This window comes from Drosophila eugracilis, unplaced genomic scaffold (assembly GCF_018153835.1).
Source record: "Drosophila eugracilis isolate 14026-0451.02 unplaced genomic scaffold, ASM1815383v1 contig_649, whole genome shotgun sequence".
NCBI classification, from domain to species: domain Eukaryota; kingdom Metazoa; phylum Arthropoda; class Insecta; order Diptera; family Drosophilidae; genus Drosophila; species Drosophila eugracilis.
In genome coordinates this window covers 1,135,009-1,153,446 of record NW_024573535.1, presented here as the reverse complement: position 1 = coordinate 1,153,446, position 18,438 = coordinate 1,135,009, and the positions used below count along the sequence as shown (strand labels likewise).

The window sequence follows — 18,438 nt, the reverse complement described above, 5'->3', positions numbered from 1 at the left end:
AGTTGGATCACGAGGAGCAGCACCAGTAGTCACCAATGGCTCGCACCCACTCTCGAGCTCACGAACCCATTGACAGTCAGTGCTGGTTGAAGTCGGAAAAAAGCTAAATAATATCTCGTATTTCATTTAAGTTGGAGGTGAAAAAATGTATCAATCGCGAAGAAACCAACTGCCAGTTTCTTACCAAACTTAGAATGTGAAGTGCTTGTTACTCAAAAATAGTGCGTGTTTTAAAAATGATTTACATAAATAACCTTAATAATTAGATAGTTAATAAGTTAATATACTAGAATTTAAGTTACAATAAACTAAAACTATTTGTTATGGCAAATGATTCAAGTATTGCTTTACCACTATTGCTATTTTTCTCTTTTGTTTTTCAATTTTGTACCATATCTGTCTTCTAACCATATTCCTTTTAGATGTAATAATAAATTAACTGAATATTCTTCAATGCCTTCTGGAGTGCTTCAGAAGTCTAAAGATTTTTTATACATTTTCAAAGGTGTCTGAAATAATATTTATAGTCAAATTGAAAATGTCTGGCAACATTGTTTTTGACACTTTTGCTATTGTATTGAAATCTTCAGAGACTTTTGTTACACAATCTTTAAATTAGTTAAATTTTTTTGATATGTCTCAGACAATTTGAGTTTATTTAGTATTGAGGATGCCAGGGTGATATAAAATCTCCTTCAAAGGTGTCTTAAAGAATACTACTGAGTCTTGAAATCACTTTAGGTTTCTATAAAGGAATCAAAAGGCTTCGTAACTTTACTAAATACTGTAGACACCTAAATTAACACCTAATGATATCAAAACCATTGTAGTTTTCTTTTAAAAACCTTTAAAATCGATTTAATAACTCCTTTGCTGTGGTACCAAGAATATTCTCTCTCATATTTCGTAATGCAGAAATGGCCAGATCTGGCGGGTAAATAGCCGAAGGCCAAGCTCTGGCGGGCGTTTTACCGAGTCCCTGGCACGACGAAGCCGAATTAAAAGCGCTTCAGTTTCAGTTTCAGTCGAGCAACGCAACTCGAACGCAACGGTACATGAACGGCGGACGGCAAGCATACTCAGTGTCCCGTTATCAACAATTCTCCAAACACCGAACTGCAGTTTAATTAAATAAATACTACTACCACATATTTTTTTTTTCAAGTTTTAAAGCATTTAGTAAAAGTTGCTTAAATCCAAATTACAAATTCCTAAATAGTGCGAAAATAACCGAAAATCAGCAGCCGCACTTTGAAGTTACGTCAAAAGGAGTCGCGAAAGAGGAAGAGCGCAAGGAGGCGAGCGGAGAGAAGAGGAGAGAGAATCGAAAAAATAACAACAAAGCAAACGCACGCGATAGGAGTAACTGTAAATGTGAAAGGATAAAATAGGAGAATTTAGAAATCAGCAAAGAACTTTTTGGTTTCCTTTTGTTTTTTGTTTTTTTTTTTTTTTTTTTGGCGCGTTGTCGCCGTTTGCCTTTTGTTTTTATTATTTTTCTCTCTCTGTGTGCCTGTGCCTTTGTTGATTGCTGCCGGCTTTGGCCAAAAGGGAGGGGGTGATAAAGCGAGGAGCAGGAGAGACACCGAACCACTGGGCAACGACGGCTTATGTAAAGCGTGCTTTAAGCGTGCTATGGAAGCATGTCGTCCACTTCCAGCTCCGTGCTAACGTTGTCATCGTTTAATCTATTATTTTTCACCCAAGGTAAGCACTTGACACTTTACATAACTCCCTCATTTCGGGTCCGATTACCCGATTGGGATTAATGCGTGCCCAGTTGGCCATTCTGGTTAGCTGTATGGGTGCAGGGTGGCTGACCCAATTGGAGTCCAGTTGGGATGTCACCAACGGGCGTAATAAATTGTAGCAACTTTTCTGGTTTATATGGGAAATTTTGATGACCTCTCAGGGATCTCTGGGAAATACGAAAATTAAGATAAACCTTAGAACATACATCTCGTAATTTTATATCCCTAATGATACAGGTGTATGTTAGTTCAACATGTTTGTGCTTGTTAACCCTTTTGGAAGGTGCCAAACAAATAATACTAATAAAAATACTTTAATAAATTTGACATTTCAATGGGGTGTTTAAACTTCTGATTTAACTTTTAAGTCATAACAAAAATGATTACTAAATGCCTTAAAAATAATTTTAACAAAGTTATAGAGACAGAGATTCAAGGGAACTCCTAGGAATTTCTAGCTAATTTTTACATTTCAGGACATTTTTCTGTAAGTCTGTTTAGCCCATTTCCGCAGTTGTTTAATTTGCCGTTGATGGGCCATGAATCTAAGTACAGATTGTGACCCCACAGTAGCACAAGATAATTAATCTCAGTCAGTGGGTCCTAAGCTTGGGCTCAATCTAACAATCCGACCCGCAGGCAGGCCTCCACCCATTAATCCCAACCCATTTAAAGGGCCAACCAAAGCAGCAGTAGCAGCAGCAGTAGCCTGACCAACTTCATTTGCATGCAAATTGCGTATAAATCCTTGAATTGTTGCTGCAACAGCAAAACCTCAGCGAGGAATGCCCGACGATTCGAAAGAAAGCAGATGGGGGCAGTTAGTTGACTTGGCCAAACTCATTATTTGGTAATAGTCGTCGTCACCGAAAATGTTTGCTTTTAATTAAAACAAAAGGCGGTAACACAGCACTGCTGTTTGCCAAGACAAAGCCCCGCACAGCTGTTCATTTGGACAAATTGATTTTTCTGGTCTTAATTGTCAAGAGAGTGAGTAGTAGGGCCCAAGTGTGGCAACCAATTTGGAAACTTTTTGGCAAATTAAAGAGCCAAGGCGATCTTCTAGATAGATGCTGTCAAGGACATGCCGCCAAGAATTCGCCCTCCAATCAAAATTGAATTCCCACTTTTGTTGACCCAACACTGTGGTTTCAGCACTTCGACACCACCACCAACGCCGAGCCAAGCAAAACACATGCAACAAGGGTCTGGCACTATTTTTAGACACTTGCCACCCAGGCCACAAGGTGCAATTAGAAGGGTCCCAACTTTCGTCTAACGTCGGAGTTTTGAATGCCCTAACCAAAAGTTGGCCAAAAGTTTTAGCTGTTTTTCCAAATATCTGGAGACCAAATAAGACTCTTCGTATTCATGGCTGAATTTTGAAGTTTTTAGTGTATATAGTTGAAGAACGGAAGAGTGGATAAGTTTTTGGGAGGTTTGAAATGTTTTTGTTGGGTGTCTAAAAGTATGCTGTGAAAGCGAAAACTGACAAAATGTCATATTTTCAGGCTTTGTTATAAGAATTTTTGGATCTCTAGTGTTTGGAGTTTTAAATAAAAACATTTATTATGTTATTAAAAACTCTTAAAATATTTGAAAAAGTTCTAAGACGACATTATTGATTAGCCATTCAAAAAGACTCTTTTTCCTTCAAAGGGTATGACAAGACAATGCTTGGAAAGTGTGGTTTGTTGGGGGGTCGCTTTTCAATGTCAATGCCAAAAAAAAGGACGAGTGTCACACACACACACACACACACACACACACAACAAAGCGGAACCCCCTTTCACATTCACCTTTTTCATTCAGGCGTGTGTAAATTTGATTCTGCATTGATTTTCCACTTGGTCGGTTGCTGTGAAAATCCTAAGGGTATGGTGTGTGGCAGTCTTATTTGATTATTTTTGTTTGGACCTGATTTTAATTGCTTGCACAAACACAAACACAAACACAACACCAAAAACACACACATAAAACCCTTCGAAATAGGCAATAGAAAAATGCATTTTGCAATTATGCCAACCGAATGGAACCAGAAGTGCGACGGCAACAACAGCAGCAGCAGCAACAACAAAAACAACATCAACAAGTGGGCGGGGTCGGCGTCATTACGGAGAAAGTCCTGTTCCCTGTCCCATGTCCTTCTCCTCCCCTTTACTAGCCCCTTTTCATCCTTCATCTGCTGTCTGGCTTCTCTCCTGCAAAGCAAATATAGTGCGAAATGAGAATTGCCGTAGATTGGTCACAGTGGGTCGAAAATAGGATGTTTTTATGACAAAGTTTTTTGAAATTTAATGAAGTTTAAAATCGGATGGGTTTTAGGAAAGAAATAAGTTTAAACTATGATCTATTTAAAGGTTAATATTCATGCTAAAAAAAGTCATTTAGAAAGTGTTAGTTAGGTTTTGATATTAAGTTTTGTTTTAAGAATAATATTAACAAGATGAAATTATTTACTTTTATTATTAAAGAATACATTTGACTAATCTATAACAGAGTATTTAGTATTGCTATAGAGTTCGAAATTAATATTAAAGGAATGTTTTAGAAAATGATCTCTTTATTATTCTTCCAGAAGTATGTACATCGGTTTTCTGATTTATAACTTATATTATGTATATTATTCTTAACCCTTGAAATCCAAAATAGTTTTAAAAAATTCTATGAATCTACTTCCTGTTCACAGTTTAAACTCCATTTATACCTACTTTTAGGCCACTGTGCTGTGTGGCAAACCCGAGTTGAGCCAGAGGCTGGATTAGCTCTTGTCGTGACCTCGTGGCCCGTTGGCATGCAAAATGCAACTAATTATGAATTTTAATTAATTCTGGCATTTTATTTTGTTTGCTGCCGCTGCCGCTGCTGCTGCTGCTGTGCACCATTTCTACCCGTGGGCAATAATAATAATAAAGTGACTCGGGGAATTGCAGTAAAAGTCTTCAGCATTTTCCGTCGCTTTTCTCCTAGACTTTGGCTCGGCTTCTGGTCAAGAGAATATATACGAGCTGGAAATAAAAGTAAAATGGGGGGGAAAAACAAGAACATTGAATGACTCTTTTGTTCGGCTTTCGGTTGGGCTTTCCCCCCGTACCGCAGTCAAGTGTCTGCCTTTCAGTTGTTCCTGTCGTTTGATTGGGCCGCATTCGTGGCATTTTGGCCATGGTAGATTCCATTTCACTTTGACCATTCAAGAATGTGCCACGTCCACTGAGCAAATGTTTTTTATTTTTATGAATGCAGCGAAATGTGTAAAGTCCTTAGAAATGCATTTCAGTTCAATGGTTTCAAACATAGAATTTCTGCAGCCACATGGAAAGTAAAGTAAATTCCTTCTGTAAAGTTTCATTCTTTTGCTTGTGAACTTATTTGAAGGTAAAGTTCAAAGGTATTTTTCGCCTTTTTTAAATTGGTTTTGGATGGTTGGTTTCTTGTTTCTCTTTAAAACATGCCCAAAAGTAGGCAACAACAATACATTCCTTTTACGGCATGCCTTTCTGTGACACTTAATTATATTGCAATTTTCTTTTAAAATCAATTCCCCATTATTGATTGTTTGTTTTTATACGCCACCCCCCAGCACATTCTCCCCTTTTATTTGTTTTCATTTCCATTGCTTTCCCGTATTTTGTTGTGCCATTTATTTTATTATTTTGTTGTGCCAGCAGAATAATAATCGCATAATCTGCTTTTGAGGGCAACAGCTGCATCTGACATTTGTGCCTCCCCCCCCCCCACTTTCTATCTTAACCCACCCCTGCTGTGCGCACTTATGCCTGAAAGCTTTATGAAATTCCAATTTAATGGTCCTCTCTGGCTTAAACTGCATTTTGTCCATACTCGTATCTTCTTTACCCCCTTTTTCAAACGCCCCCCAAGCCCATTTGTTGTCGCTGCTGGAATCGATGGACATTCTGTGGTCGTTCTAAGCCAAATGCATTATTAAGCTCCATAAAAATGTCAGGGTTGTCGTATAAGTACACAGCGAACAAGATTTATTGTTATTAGTTACTACTTAAAGTTAAATATAAAGGAAAAACGAAGAAAAATAGTTTATTTTAAAGGAATTTTTCATTATTTTGAAATATTTAACTTGATTGTAAACTTGAATGTGCTTTTAATGTAGTAAAAATACAGTAAACTGTGTAAAAATTTTTCAAATATTTTTCAGAGCATATATATTACAGTGTATTAATCGTATTTTGTATTATTTTTAAGCAATCGGCTTAATTTTAATCTGCAGGTAACAATATGACCAACTTCCCAGCCACATAATAAAGTAAAATTAACATTAAATTTACCTTTTTGTAGAACTTACTTAAAGCCAACTGTTTCCCAGAGTTAAAATACTTTCTAAAATAAGTTAATATCTGATTTAGTGGCAAGAAAAAAGCCTTTTTCTCAGTGTAGCTAAATGTATTCCCACACACAATGTTGTTGCTTGTTTTTGGCCATGTGTTGACGGCTTTTTTTTGGGGCGTTTGCCTGTGACACGAAATGCAATCGACACTCGCTGGGGGAGTCATAAATATTGCAATACTCAATTCCACTCAAAACTGACAGAGAGCCAAGTTGCCAGGTCTCCCAGGATGGCATTTTCCACAGGACAGGATTGCGGGCACTCTTCATTAACCGAAGTGATATCAATCGAGAAGGCCTCTTGCATTATTCAGCAGACGTGCACCTTTGTTTACCGTTCCGCAAATTCAATTATTTACATGCAGATGAACAACATTAATGCCTCATCATTATGCAAATCGAATTAGTTATCGAGCAATGGAATTAATAACTCAAATGTCGAATAATGTTGGCAGCCAACTTGGGCAAGGATTCAAAATTGATTTCATGTAAAAGTTAATGGAAATTCGTAGATATCTTTGTAAGATTGTTTATTCTTTAAAAACCTCTTAAGGGAGCAAATCTGTGGCTGTAAAATCTTTGAATGGAGTTTCTTTTATATTATTTAATCAACGAGATCATCAGTTCTTACATTTTTAATTCGATATACATATATAAAGCCACATTTGTTGCCATTAAGCCATCCATGAAAAAGGTAAATATGTAAATATTTAAAAACATTTTAAATGCCCTGTTAATTGAGTTGGAAAATTTGATGGGCAAATAAATGAAAATGAAATCCGCTCGAAAAGAATAATTTCCTGCGTAAATGATTTCCCCAACCTTTGAAGTTTCCTTTTTCTTTTTTGCATTTTAAAACTCGTAACCTGACATAGGGAAAAAATGAAAATAAAAACCTGGATCAGGATACATTTCAAAAGGACCTAGACTTCAGGTCGACTTGCCCAGATACTCAAGTGGGTGCTTGAAAAGTTTTGCCCCTCCGGCGACCCTTGAACTCTTCCTGTTGGCCATTCAGCTTCGATCTCCCAGCTGGGTGCCATCAGCAGAACTTTATTTCGCCGCTTGTTGCTTCAATCGCCGAACCGAGGGGCATATCCGGGGGATATGGCACGTTTAGGAGGGATTAGGGATATAGTCGGGACCACAAATTATGCAAAATGGCTGCAGCAGGCCAAACGAGGAACGTGCCGCAAAACAGGGGGCAGGGAAATACAGGAAAACTTCCGTAAGCTTAAGGCAAGGAAATTCAATTTACAGATTTTATACCTTTGAGGCAGCTTTAATTGGGTTAGTAATTTATTATGAATACTGATATATATATATATAAATAGTCCATGTATTTTACAAAGATTTTAGATTAAAAGAAACAAAATACGAAAAAATTTTCCTTACTTTTAAGTGATAATGAAAAGTTTTTTCTTACTTTAAATCACATTTAAAACCAATTAATGGTTATTTATCATTAAAAAATTAATCTAAAAATGCATTAAAATAATTAGAAAATCCTAAAAGAAAACCGAATCCGACTTAAGGATCCATCACTGTACTTAGACGTCTCCCTAGTTTGGCACAAATCGAGTCGAGTGCTTAAATAATTAATTACAGAAAAGCGCAGTTCCATGAAAAGCGTGCTGAAGTGGTGCTGTGGTTGCTTTTGGGGTGGCCATCGTGGGAATAAAAATAAATAGGGGGAAAAAGCGGAAAAGCAAAACGTAAAAGAAGAAGAGAAAAAACAGCAAAGGGGCTGGGAAAAACCATCGCAAGTCCTTCACTTCTCACCGTGTTGTTAAACCAATTGGCAAACATTTTTATTTTATTACATTTCACAGTTGCAATTTCTGTTGCTTTCTGCTGCTTTTCAACACCCACCCAACCAACCAACCAACCAACCAACCAAACCAAACTAACCACCCAACCACTGCCATCCTCATTTTCCGCTTTTTCCGGGGAAATTCTTCCGCACCAGCCAATCAGTCGTCGGGGTAAATAGTTGGTAACTAGGGGTTCCGCATCCGGTTAATAAACAAAAGGTGTCGCCCGCCCGTCTGTCTCCGGATTTATTTGCCCGGGATTCCTATGCTATGTTTTGCCATTGTCTTTTGGATTTTGTTTCTTGATGGCGGATTGGGTTACGTTTATGGCCGGGTTCGGGGGGGAGGGTTACGGTTTACTCTCTGTGGTTTTAGCGGTCTCTTCTTAGCTTGGGCAGCAGGCGGCGTGCTTTGTTTTTATGGCAAAATCAATGCAAACCGCGCGTCTAAAAATAGGCAACTGGCCAAAATGCGTCATGGCCAAAAAGCCCTGGGGCGACCTAATTAAATCGCTCGACAATTGATGGTTCGCCCATCGACAAAAGGGAATGATTGAACGATAGATTGACTGATTGAGTGACCTTGCACTGGGCCAAATTTAAAATAAATACAAAAAAGTGACTAGGATTGGGAAAAACACTTAAAGAAATGGGAGTATGTTAAAGGGTATCAAAATGTTGAAAGTTAAAAGAACGTTTTAAGTAGGTTTTATGGATAGATATATCTTTTGTATTTACTACTTGGTAGCAGGCTTTATTACCATATTTTTTTATTACCATATTCATTTTCTCTGCGTGTAGATTTAGACGTCTCCATTGGTTTCGCGTTGAAATCAATTAACTGACGTCAGCAAGGGATGATGGCGCTGTGGGTGGATTTTCCGAAAGGGGGTGGTGCATACTTTTCGGCAAGCAGCTTGTGCCTTACATAACCCCACATGGGAAGGGCGCAACTTTTGTTTTTACCGCCTTCATCCCACTCATATACATAGAGTGCCCTCTGCCTTCCCCCCCTACCGTGTAGTTTCCTGGCAGGCGGTGCAAACTTATTATGGCCATTTTTGGCTTGTGCGAAACTTTATCAACATTATGGATGACTGACTGACTTCCATCTGCCCTGCAAGTTGGACAAGGTTGAACCTTAAAATTGTTTGTTCTGTTTCGTATGTGTGTGTGTGTGTGTGTGTGTGTGTGTGTGTGTGGGAATGTGTTTTTAGTGAATGTTTGTTTGGTTGCCTTGTGCTGGGGATTACTTACCCGCAACTTTAAAAAAGCAATCTTATTAAGTTCGTGTAGCGGAAAACTTTTCAGATTTCATCCATACGAGAAACGCTAAAATATTACAGCCATAAAAGTTGAATCCATGTTAAGTGAGCCACTTAAGAAAATCTAAACAAGAATTGGGAAAGTTCCATGGTTTGGGAAATAATTTGGAATTTTTTTTTTTTAAATATTTCTCATAAAATCAGGCAAATATGTTTATATTTTATTTGAATATTTTTCTCTGTATTTTAGGGAAAACCTTTTATAAATTCTTTTTTCAATATTGGCAACTTTTAAGTCCCACTTTCCATGGGAATGCCAACAGCTCCTTCCAGCCCCTACCGTCAAGCCGTGTTTCTAGGTGACTTTTGAAAGCCAGAAATAAAATATGAGGAGGAATGACGTTGCCTTTGGTGTTTATTGTTGTTATTTCTGTTGCTTTTGTTGTTGCTGTTGTCGCTGCTTCCTGTCGAACGTGAATAAGAAGGGGAAGCAGCAGAAGAAACAGAAGAAGAAGCGGAAACAGGCAGCGTCATAAATATGTAAGCAGTGTGTGTATGACCTTCGCGTGTCGCAGCAACATTTTCAGCATTTTCTGCATGCAGAAAAACAACAACGTTAAATTGTGGCTTTTTTTTTTTCCTTTCCCTGTTCAACTTTTTGTGTTTTTTTTTCCTTTTGCTTTTGGCAAGCAAATCATGTTGCATGTTCTCACCGCTGACCTCTGACCCCGATATATCACCCAGCCCCCATGATTTATTAGTCCATGGCCTATGTCCTCACGAAGGACACGAATTGCAGAAATATTACCAGGGCCTCCAGAATGAAGAAGAACATCTAAAGTAAAAGGTTGATATCGGTTTAGCTATATCTATATAATATATATATATCATTTTACCCCAGCTAAGGTCTGCAGGTTAAGGTGATAGATCCCACAGACATCGAACTGTATGGGATCCTGCATGATCTGCAGGGCAAATCCCTCGATATGACTTCTTTCCAAAGGTGTCTGCCCAGGTCGATCCTTCAGTTGCTCCTGCAAGTGCTTGGACTGTAGGAATATTTATAAAAATTGTTAATTCAAATTACTAAACTAACGAAAAGGGAAGGGAAATTGATAGTCACCTTTGCCACACATCGATGGCAGGCAGCGCACATGGTCCAGATCTTGCCGAGAGTGGGCAAGACAACAAACATGGCCTGACAAAAGATAAACCAGGAGGCGGGCAAGGCCTCTAGGTATTCCACCATAAAGTAGACATTGCAGACGATTATCCAGTCACCCAGGCAAAGGATATTCATTAGGAGCAGCGACAGGCCAAAGAGATTCGACAACGAACGAGACAATTTCGCCAGTTGGGCATAATCCGATCGAAGAGTTTTGTAGTCTATGGTGCCGCTTATCACCCGGTGATGTAGTTGCTCCAGTTGACCATCCAAGCGATCCACCAGAAGCATCATTTGCAGATAACGAGCTCGGACAGCTTGAAGGCTAAAAGAATATTGCAAAGTAGTGAGATATTCCCCGCCCTTACTATAATCCAAGAAGACCAGGACCAGAGCACATCCAACTAGCAAAAGCTCTAGGATTAGGTGTCTGTATGCAAAGGAAGTACTGCCCACCAGAGGCAGTTGCTCAAGCAGACAACGATTACGTCGACATTGGAGCAGGGCCATGATGACAATCCAGGCATGGACCATTTTGTAGGCCACATTAACTCCCTGAATGGTTTTCACAAAGTACGAAGCCAGGGGTCCATCATCCGGAATCGAGTCCTTGAAATAGCCCCCTATCTCAGTGGCCAACTCGATTAAAATGACCAATAGGAAGCTACTGCCCAACAGGCGGCCCAATCGACTCCCACTCCAACCGCAAACCAGGCCGAAAAGCTGGAAATAGCCGGTTATAGAGCGTTCCAACCACAGCGACATTGGGCTTCCAACTGTGGTGTCCAGGCTTCCGAAAGGTTACTCCAAGGGTGGTATCTTTCAATTAATCAAAGAGGAGGTGCTAGTAGATCATATCAGGCGCTTAATTGGTTTTAATTTATCAGCGGGAAAGACTCAAATGCTTGGTGACCCCAATGTTTGATTCAGTTTTCTTTTTGGCTGGGTCAATAACTTGACCAATCTACTACTAGTATGTAACTTTAAGCTTTTGTCAATTCTTACTACAATTTACCAATACTTTTGGTCATTATTATGACCTTGCTTGTTTAGACTAAGTATTAATATCTAAGGAAGGGGTGCTCAACGCCTATGTTCTGTATGTTCATTTGTTTTTGTAAATTCTCGCTGCATATCGACTTGCTAGCCCGTAAGCTTTGAGCGCTCGCGTCGCTATTCCATCAACAACATTTTTTGACTTCCTTTTTCCGCCTCATTCCGTCGCCAACTGTGATATGTTTTATTCTTGTTTCTTCCTCGATCATCCCCAAACTCCTTGCTAATCCACCAACAATTTTACGTTTTCCTCTTTTCGCCTCATTCCATTGACAACTGTAATTTATTTTGTTCTTGTTTCTTCCTTGACCATCCTCAAACTCCTTGCTATTTCACCAACAATTTTACGTTTTCCTGTTTTCGTCTCATTCCGAAGCTAACTGTTCTTTTCCTTCCTCGGTCATCACCGAACTCCTTGCTATTTCACCAACAATTTTTCGTTTTCCTCTTTTCGCCTCATTCCTTCGCTAACTGTTCTTTTCCTTCCTCGATCATCCTCAGTCACTTGCACTGGAAATCATTCCTTATAACTTCTGTTTTGCTCTTTCGAGTGTTTTTCGCATTTGGTGGGTAACTAAAATGAGTGATAAATTAATTAGCGAAAAGAAGTTTTTGTTTCTCTCAGTGCACAGCTGCAAACCAACACAAAAGCGTCACTAAATGTGTAATTTGCACGCACAAGATTTGTGTTAGTAAATGCTCCGCCGTAAGACGACTTTGAGCGCCCCTGGTCTATGGATTTGAGAAACGAAAACTGGGGTTTATTACCTTATTAAAGTGATAAGCGATTGCAGCTCAAATAACTGATCTTGCAAATGAGGAACTTTACTCTTGGTCTACGTATTAAACCTTTTTTATGTTTCCTAATTTGAAGTTTCGGATGATTAGCAAAGAGATAAGCTTTAAATGTACTTTTTAATCTTCAACTTTGGCCTCTAAGAGTTAGTCTCTTAGTTATCTAAACTCATAATGATGTGATAAATTCATAATAATCCATGATATGATAATTATTGATAACATTTAAGCTTCCAATACATTGATTTAAACTAATTATTAACTCCCTGATATATTCTTGATATCTACTTACAGTGCTCACGGTACTCAGCTCGACGATCAAGTACAACGAATATACGACGGACAAGGGCGGCAATGTGAGCATACCCTGCATAGCCCAGGGCAACATAATGTGGGTGAAAGAGCACGGCAACAACAGCACGATAGTCCAGGTGAGCTAATAGGTTTTCCCCTCTAAAAGAATACCAAAAATAAGTGATCTGTTTCCAAAGACCGGTCGTGTTTTGGTGCTGCGCAATGTGACCACCTTGGATGCGGGAATCTACGTGTGCTTCGCCTCATTGCCACGCCCATCAGCAACAACAACAACAACAAGTGCAACAACGAGCAATCTAGAAACATCAGCAACTACCTCACCGCAAAGTCAGCAGGAGAAAGAAACGCAGCCAGTGGAGGATGAGGATGGTAGCGTCAGGGTATCTGAGGTCCCCAAGGACTCGCAGCAGGAAGCCGAAGTGGAGGAGGAAGTGGCATACCAGGCCCATCAGCGAACCGAGCTCATCGTTCGCACCGTTCCGGGTCCGGTTTCGCAGCTATACTTCAAGGCCTCCACCATACTGGGCTTCCTCATCTGGCGCTTCAACAAGACCCAATCCGGGGGCTACCCGTTGCGCAGCTTTACGGCGGAGTACAGGAATGTGTCCTACAAGACGCCGCCGGCGAATGCCAGTTTCGAGCACGCCTGGAGCAGAATGGATCCCATTAACATAGCCTTCAATGTGGTGAGTATCTGGAACTAGAGTTTTAATTTAAGAAGTTATTTAAAAGTTAATAACTAAAAATAAAACCTGTTTGTAGCGGCAAATGGAGGTCTATCGCCTGGCACCCAATACCACCTATGAGTTTCGGATATGGGCCAACAACGAACTGGGCAGCGGCGAGGTGGTCACCACCAATGTGACCACGCTGCCGGAGACCAAGGAAGAGGGTGAGTACTCCGGGCACTGACCATTACCGTAATCCTAGAGATCTTAGGCTCTATTAGGCTAGGCTAGGCTAGGATCAAACCAGGCTAGAGATTATGTTGATTATGACTACTATTTTCGTATAACTTTGATTCTACTTTAAATGTGTAAACTGTAATTCTAATCGGTAGTTGATCATTCCTAATTTCCAATTGGTGTCAACATCTATATATTAAGGCTTGTCGGATGGGTTTGCAATTCGAATTCCCATTAACTAATTGCAATCCTAGACGCGGTCAGAACTTTAGTTAACTTGATTGGTAGACAGCATTATGTCGAGTAACCTTAAACTAAGTGTAAACGTATAGAGCTCATTGTTTAGTACATTTCGATTTGTATTTTTGGTAATTTTCGTTGTCCATCTATATATCTATCCCCTCTCTCTCTCTCTCTCTCTCGTTCTCTCTCTTTGTCTCTGTGTTTGTCATACACCCGATCCAGATCTCATACGCCTTATAAAACCCGACCTTGACAATTTCGATCCACGCATTTGGATAGTGGCCGTCAGCATAGTGCTCGGAACCCTTGTGATATTAGCGATCGGACTCTGCATTGTCCTCTCCAAGGAGTGCTATCAGTCGGCGCAAATGGGTACAGACTAAGTCGATCAACTCCAGCTTTAGCTCCAAAACTCCAGAATATCTTATATCCCCCAGTTAAAAAGAAAACAGCAAACAATCCCCGAGATAATCAGCAACAAATCTCACCTTATTTTAAGTATTATTTTTCGCGTGTTTTTTAAATGTTTTTTCAGTTTCCGTTTGGCTTTGTTTATCGGTTTACTTTAGTTATTAAATTCACACATTATTTTTAACTGCATTGTTCAGTTTTGTTATGGCTATATATATATATTGATATTGATGTTGTTGTTGTTGTCGTTATTGCCTCATTGCTGTTGTTGTTGCCGCTGCTATTATTGTTAATTAATTAATAACCAATGTTGTGTTTTTAAACGCATTTAGTTTTTATGTTTGCCAGCCGGACGCAAAATGTTTGCTTTGCCGTTGGATGTTGTTTATATATATATTTAAGACCACCCCCTCTTCCCCTATATGATATATACTATATATGTGTATATAATAGTACGATTCCTGTGACCTGTAAATATATTTACAAAACGAAATGCATACATAAATGTATTTGCCATGAAAGGCTTTGCAGGCGAAACAAATATTGATTCACAAGAAATTTATTAGCCAATTTGTCTTTGATTTCCCCCGATAGAGTGGCATTCATCATTTTTCACATAAACTTGATATTAAAAATTATTGCTTTTTATCAGCAATTGAATTCTGTAAAACATTTTGTAGCCATAGCTTAGCTAAATTTAAATCATTTTCTTTAAGCAATTAATAATAAAAGTAGAAAAGAGCAATAAATTGGTGATTGTTCTAGCTTTTACTCGAATAATTATTAAAAAGCCGCAGGACATGTATTTATTTACCTTAAAGTCCCTTAAACTTATTCAAATCCTAACTAGCCCCTAGCCTTAAGTCATGAAATGTGTAATTTCCTCTCTTACTAAACCAAAAAGCAAATCAAGTAGACCAAAAAAAAAAATAATGGAATCAGCTTTAAGCACTTAAACTGTGATAGCCTGCACTTGTAGCCAAAAAAACCAAGCAATCTATGGAAACAAAATGGAAATCAAAGCAAAAACCGTCTAGAGTTCTCTACCAATTTTAAGCTTTAGCTGCTAACTAAAAATTAAATCTAAAAATGATATTTGCTAAATATGAAATATTGTAAAACAAACGCCTAGACCAAAAGGAAGCGCTTTATCAATGTTGTAACCGTGTATGTAACTATATACCTTATCGAATATTATTGTGTTATTTGCATTTGCAACGATAAAACCCATTAAAAGCACGACAATTAAATCTTTTCCAAAAACCAAAAGAGTGGATTGTATGTAATATTTCGTTGTGATTTCATTTAGTTTCGTTTTGAGAACACTCCAGCTTGGATTTCAATAGAAAATGCACACAAAAACACACACACAGAAAGACACGAGATATATTTAACAAATACAAAATGAACGCATATACAGCAGTGGTCAAGATAATAGGAGCTTTTTAAAGGTTTAACAAATAAGAAGTATTAAGAAAAGTTTAAACTTTTTACATATAAAGATCTTTACTTAAAAATTAAAAATTAAAAATTTAATTTTTCATTAAATTAAGAAAATTAAACTAAAAAGAATCTAAATTTTCCTCTAAAAATTAATTTAATAAATTGATAAATTGAAATTTTTCAAAAATAATATACAAATACCTATTATCTTGGACACCGCTGTAGGCGCACTTATTTAGCGAGACAAAGTTGTTGCTTGCATTACGCATACGCCCTGTGCGACGCTTGGGGGCTAAAGTGCCGCTTTTTTTCGAGTGTCACTTGGCTGAAGCGCCGCCTGTAAATATTTGTGTTAAACTGTTGCACACATACACTCAGCGAAAACATCCCAAAACACACAAACACACACACACACACACACACACACACTCACACTCTCACACGCCAACACAAACAAGAAAAAACCCTAGTAAAAAGGTAAAGTACAGAACAATTATTAAAAATATGCCTAATAAATGTGTTTTTCTTCTCTCTCTCTCTTCCTCTTGTTCTCTTCCTCTCTCTCTTTCCATAAATAAAAACAAAATCCAATTAAACTTTCCAATTAAATTGTTTAACAATTTGTAATCCCTTGATTTCGCCTTGAAGAAATGCAAGATGGTTGGGACAGCATTGAGATTATACCGAACATAATACTTAATCCCGGTTTCAGCGAGTCGGATGGCGGTCCAGGGGGTGATGGTGAAGAGGGCGGTCCTGTTGTGCAAGAGGACCAGGAGGAGGATGAAGATGATGTGGCCATGCCCTTTCCGCGCACCATCATCTTTGGCCAACACCATCGAACACCTCCACCGCCTCGCTTGCATTTGCCGCCGCAGCATCATCATCACCAGAATCAAAGCCATCACCATCAATACCATCAGCACCATCGGCGGCATGAGGACGACGACGACGATGACTACGAGGAGGAGCACGAACCCACCATGGAACGGTTCAAGCGCAAAGTTTCCGTCTTCTTCACCGGACCCACCATCAAGCGCATTTGAGACGTATTTTTGAGTACAAAAACTGGTCACCTACATAGGTTGTTGCATTGCGGTTTGATCGGGTAGTTAGGATCTGCGAGGACACATACTTATAGAGCTTATCGATCGAAACTTTCGTTTTCATTTCGGTTTCCGTGTCTAAAGCTTGAAAAATGAAATAGCAAAAAAGCAAAACCAAAAAAAGGAAAATCCAAAAAAAAAAAGAAAACAAAAACAAAAACGAAAACAAGAAAACACCAGAAAGAGAGCGAAGTTGCAGTCGGTTGATTTATTGCTCATTGTTTTGCTTCTCCCTCGAATCACAACTATATAGTATATATATATATACACGTATTATAAATATAAACCAAAACAAATATATTGCTGTGATACAAATTCAATTGAACGGACATTGTAAGGATTTACCATAAAGCACACGAAACACCAATCCAGTTATTAGCCATCATGAATTTGCTGAAGCTGAAGTAGACGACAAACCATATTGAATTTTGCCTAGTTGAACACGCCATCTGAGTTACAGCATCTGGATTGTTCAGATCCGGATATAGCCGAAAGAATTTAGCGGACAAGTTAGCTTAGAGCCAAAATCCTTAGAAAGAGATCTGTTACTAAGTTTGAAATGAAATAAAATCAGCAAAAATATTAGAAATAGTCCGTTTGTCTGTTAAATAAAATACAAAACAAGCTTCCTTGTTCTTTGCGTTCCAAATTATATATATATATTCGATTGTAACAGATCTCCAATAGTCCTGATAGCCGACTATATCGTCTTGATTTCCTTCCTTTCCGTTGTAAACATTTAACAAACTGTGAAACAATTTTTGTAATTGAGCAAATATTTTGCACTGTAGAGCGCACCAAAGGATCTATATATAGATATATATAAATATATTTAAAACCGAAGGAAACGTTTGATAAACATTTTAAATAAACGGCAAAACGCCTTGTGCTTTAGTTCGGCCTCAAAGCTAATTAAATTGAATATGATATGATATAGGAATATTTATGAACGTAGTTAAAGTAGCTGGGAAACCAAATATTCAAAAATGAAAAATGAAAAAACGAAAAACGAAAAACAAACAAAAACTGCTTCCACTCACAGAAAACAAAATCGAAACAATGAAATTGTTATAAAAGATAAATCAAAACTAATTTTAAACAAGCGAATATTGTGTATATATACCGATGCAAAATATATATATATAGATATATATACATAAAGAATGTACACAGGTGTGAGGGATGTACATAAAGATAGCGAGTGGGTATCTTAAGAAAGACTGTAGCTAATGTTTAAGACACTTTGGCCTGCGCTTATACCAATTTTTGGGGCCCAACTTGGCCCGCCTGTTTTGGTTCTAACCATTTTTTGCATTGATCTGCTAAAGCTACCAACTACAAAGTATATAGAAATAATATTTCTAACAATTCGGAATGTGCACTTAACTTGAAATCAACAAACAAACAAAAACATTAACAAGAAACCCCCCCAAAAAAAAAAATTCCAAAATAAATAGAAGGAAAATATGTAAGCAAAAATCTCTCGCCTAAGCCCTGAACCTAAACTCTTGGCTGTATTTCTAATTGTTATTGCTTCAGGTTGAGGTTTATTGTTATTGCGCCAGCCTCCCGTCAGCAAATCGCTCCCTAATCACTCTTACGAAATTGTTTTCTAACCTAAGGGGCTAAGCCATCGGTGAAGAAGCTTAGACCTCGACACCACAAAAACACAGACAACAATAAAATAAATCTAAGTTTACAAAACCAATTTGCGACTCTTATCTTTGGTTAAGTTTCTTGGGATTATAACCTGCATTCACCGAATCTGAGATCCTATTTCCTATGTTTGATTAAAATCTAAACGTATGCAT

General features: G+C 38.3%; 2 protein-coding genes across 3 annotated transcripts; one reads left to right on the top strand and one right to left on the bottom strand.

Annotated features, from left to right (window-relative positions):
* Positions 1-589: 589 nt before the first annotated feature.
* LOC108109682 lies at positions 590-18,358 on the top strand. Of its 2 annotated transcripts, XM_017218279.2 has the most exons (7): positions 1,352-1,368; positions 1,552-1,707; positions 12,499-12,635; positions 12,696-13,205; positions 13,282-13,411; positions 13,890-14,039; positions 16,170-18,358. In XM_017218279.2, exons 2-7 carry the CDS (start codon positions 1,644-1,646, stop codon positions 16,565-16,567), a joined length of 1,389 nt encoding a protein of 462 aa, XP_017073768.1. In that variant the 5' UTR covers positions 1,352-1,368; positions 1,552-1,643; the 3' UTR covers positions 16,568-18,358. The 2 variants fall into 2 exon arrangements, with proteins under 2 accessions (XP_017073766.1, XP_017073768.1); XM_017218277.2 differs by having other exon boundaries at positions 590-1,707.
* LOC108109683 (putative gustatory receptor 9a) lies at positions 9,844-11,769 on the bottom strand. Its single transcript, XM_017218281.2, has 3 exons — positions 10,312-11,769; positions 10,085-10,237; positions 9,844-10,023 (listed from the first exon to the last, which is right to left on the bottom strand). The coding sequence occupies exons 1-3, from the start codon at positions 11,116-11,118 to the stop codon at positions 9,958-9,960; spliced, it is 1,026 nt and encodes a 341-aa protein (XP_017073770.1). The 5' UTR covers positions 11,119-11,769; the 3' UTR covers positions 9,844-9,957.
* Positions 18,359-18,438: the final 80 nt, after the last annotated feature.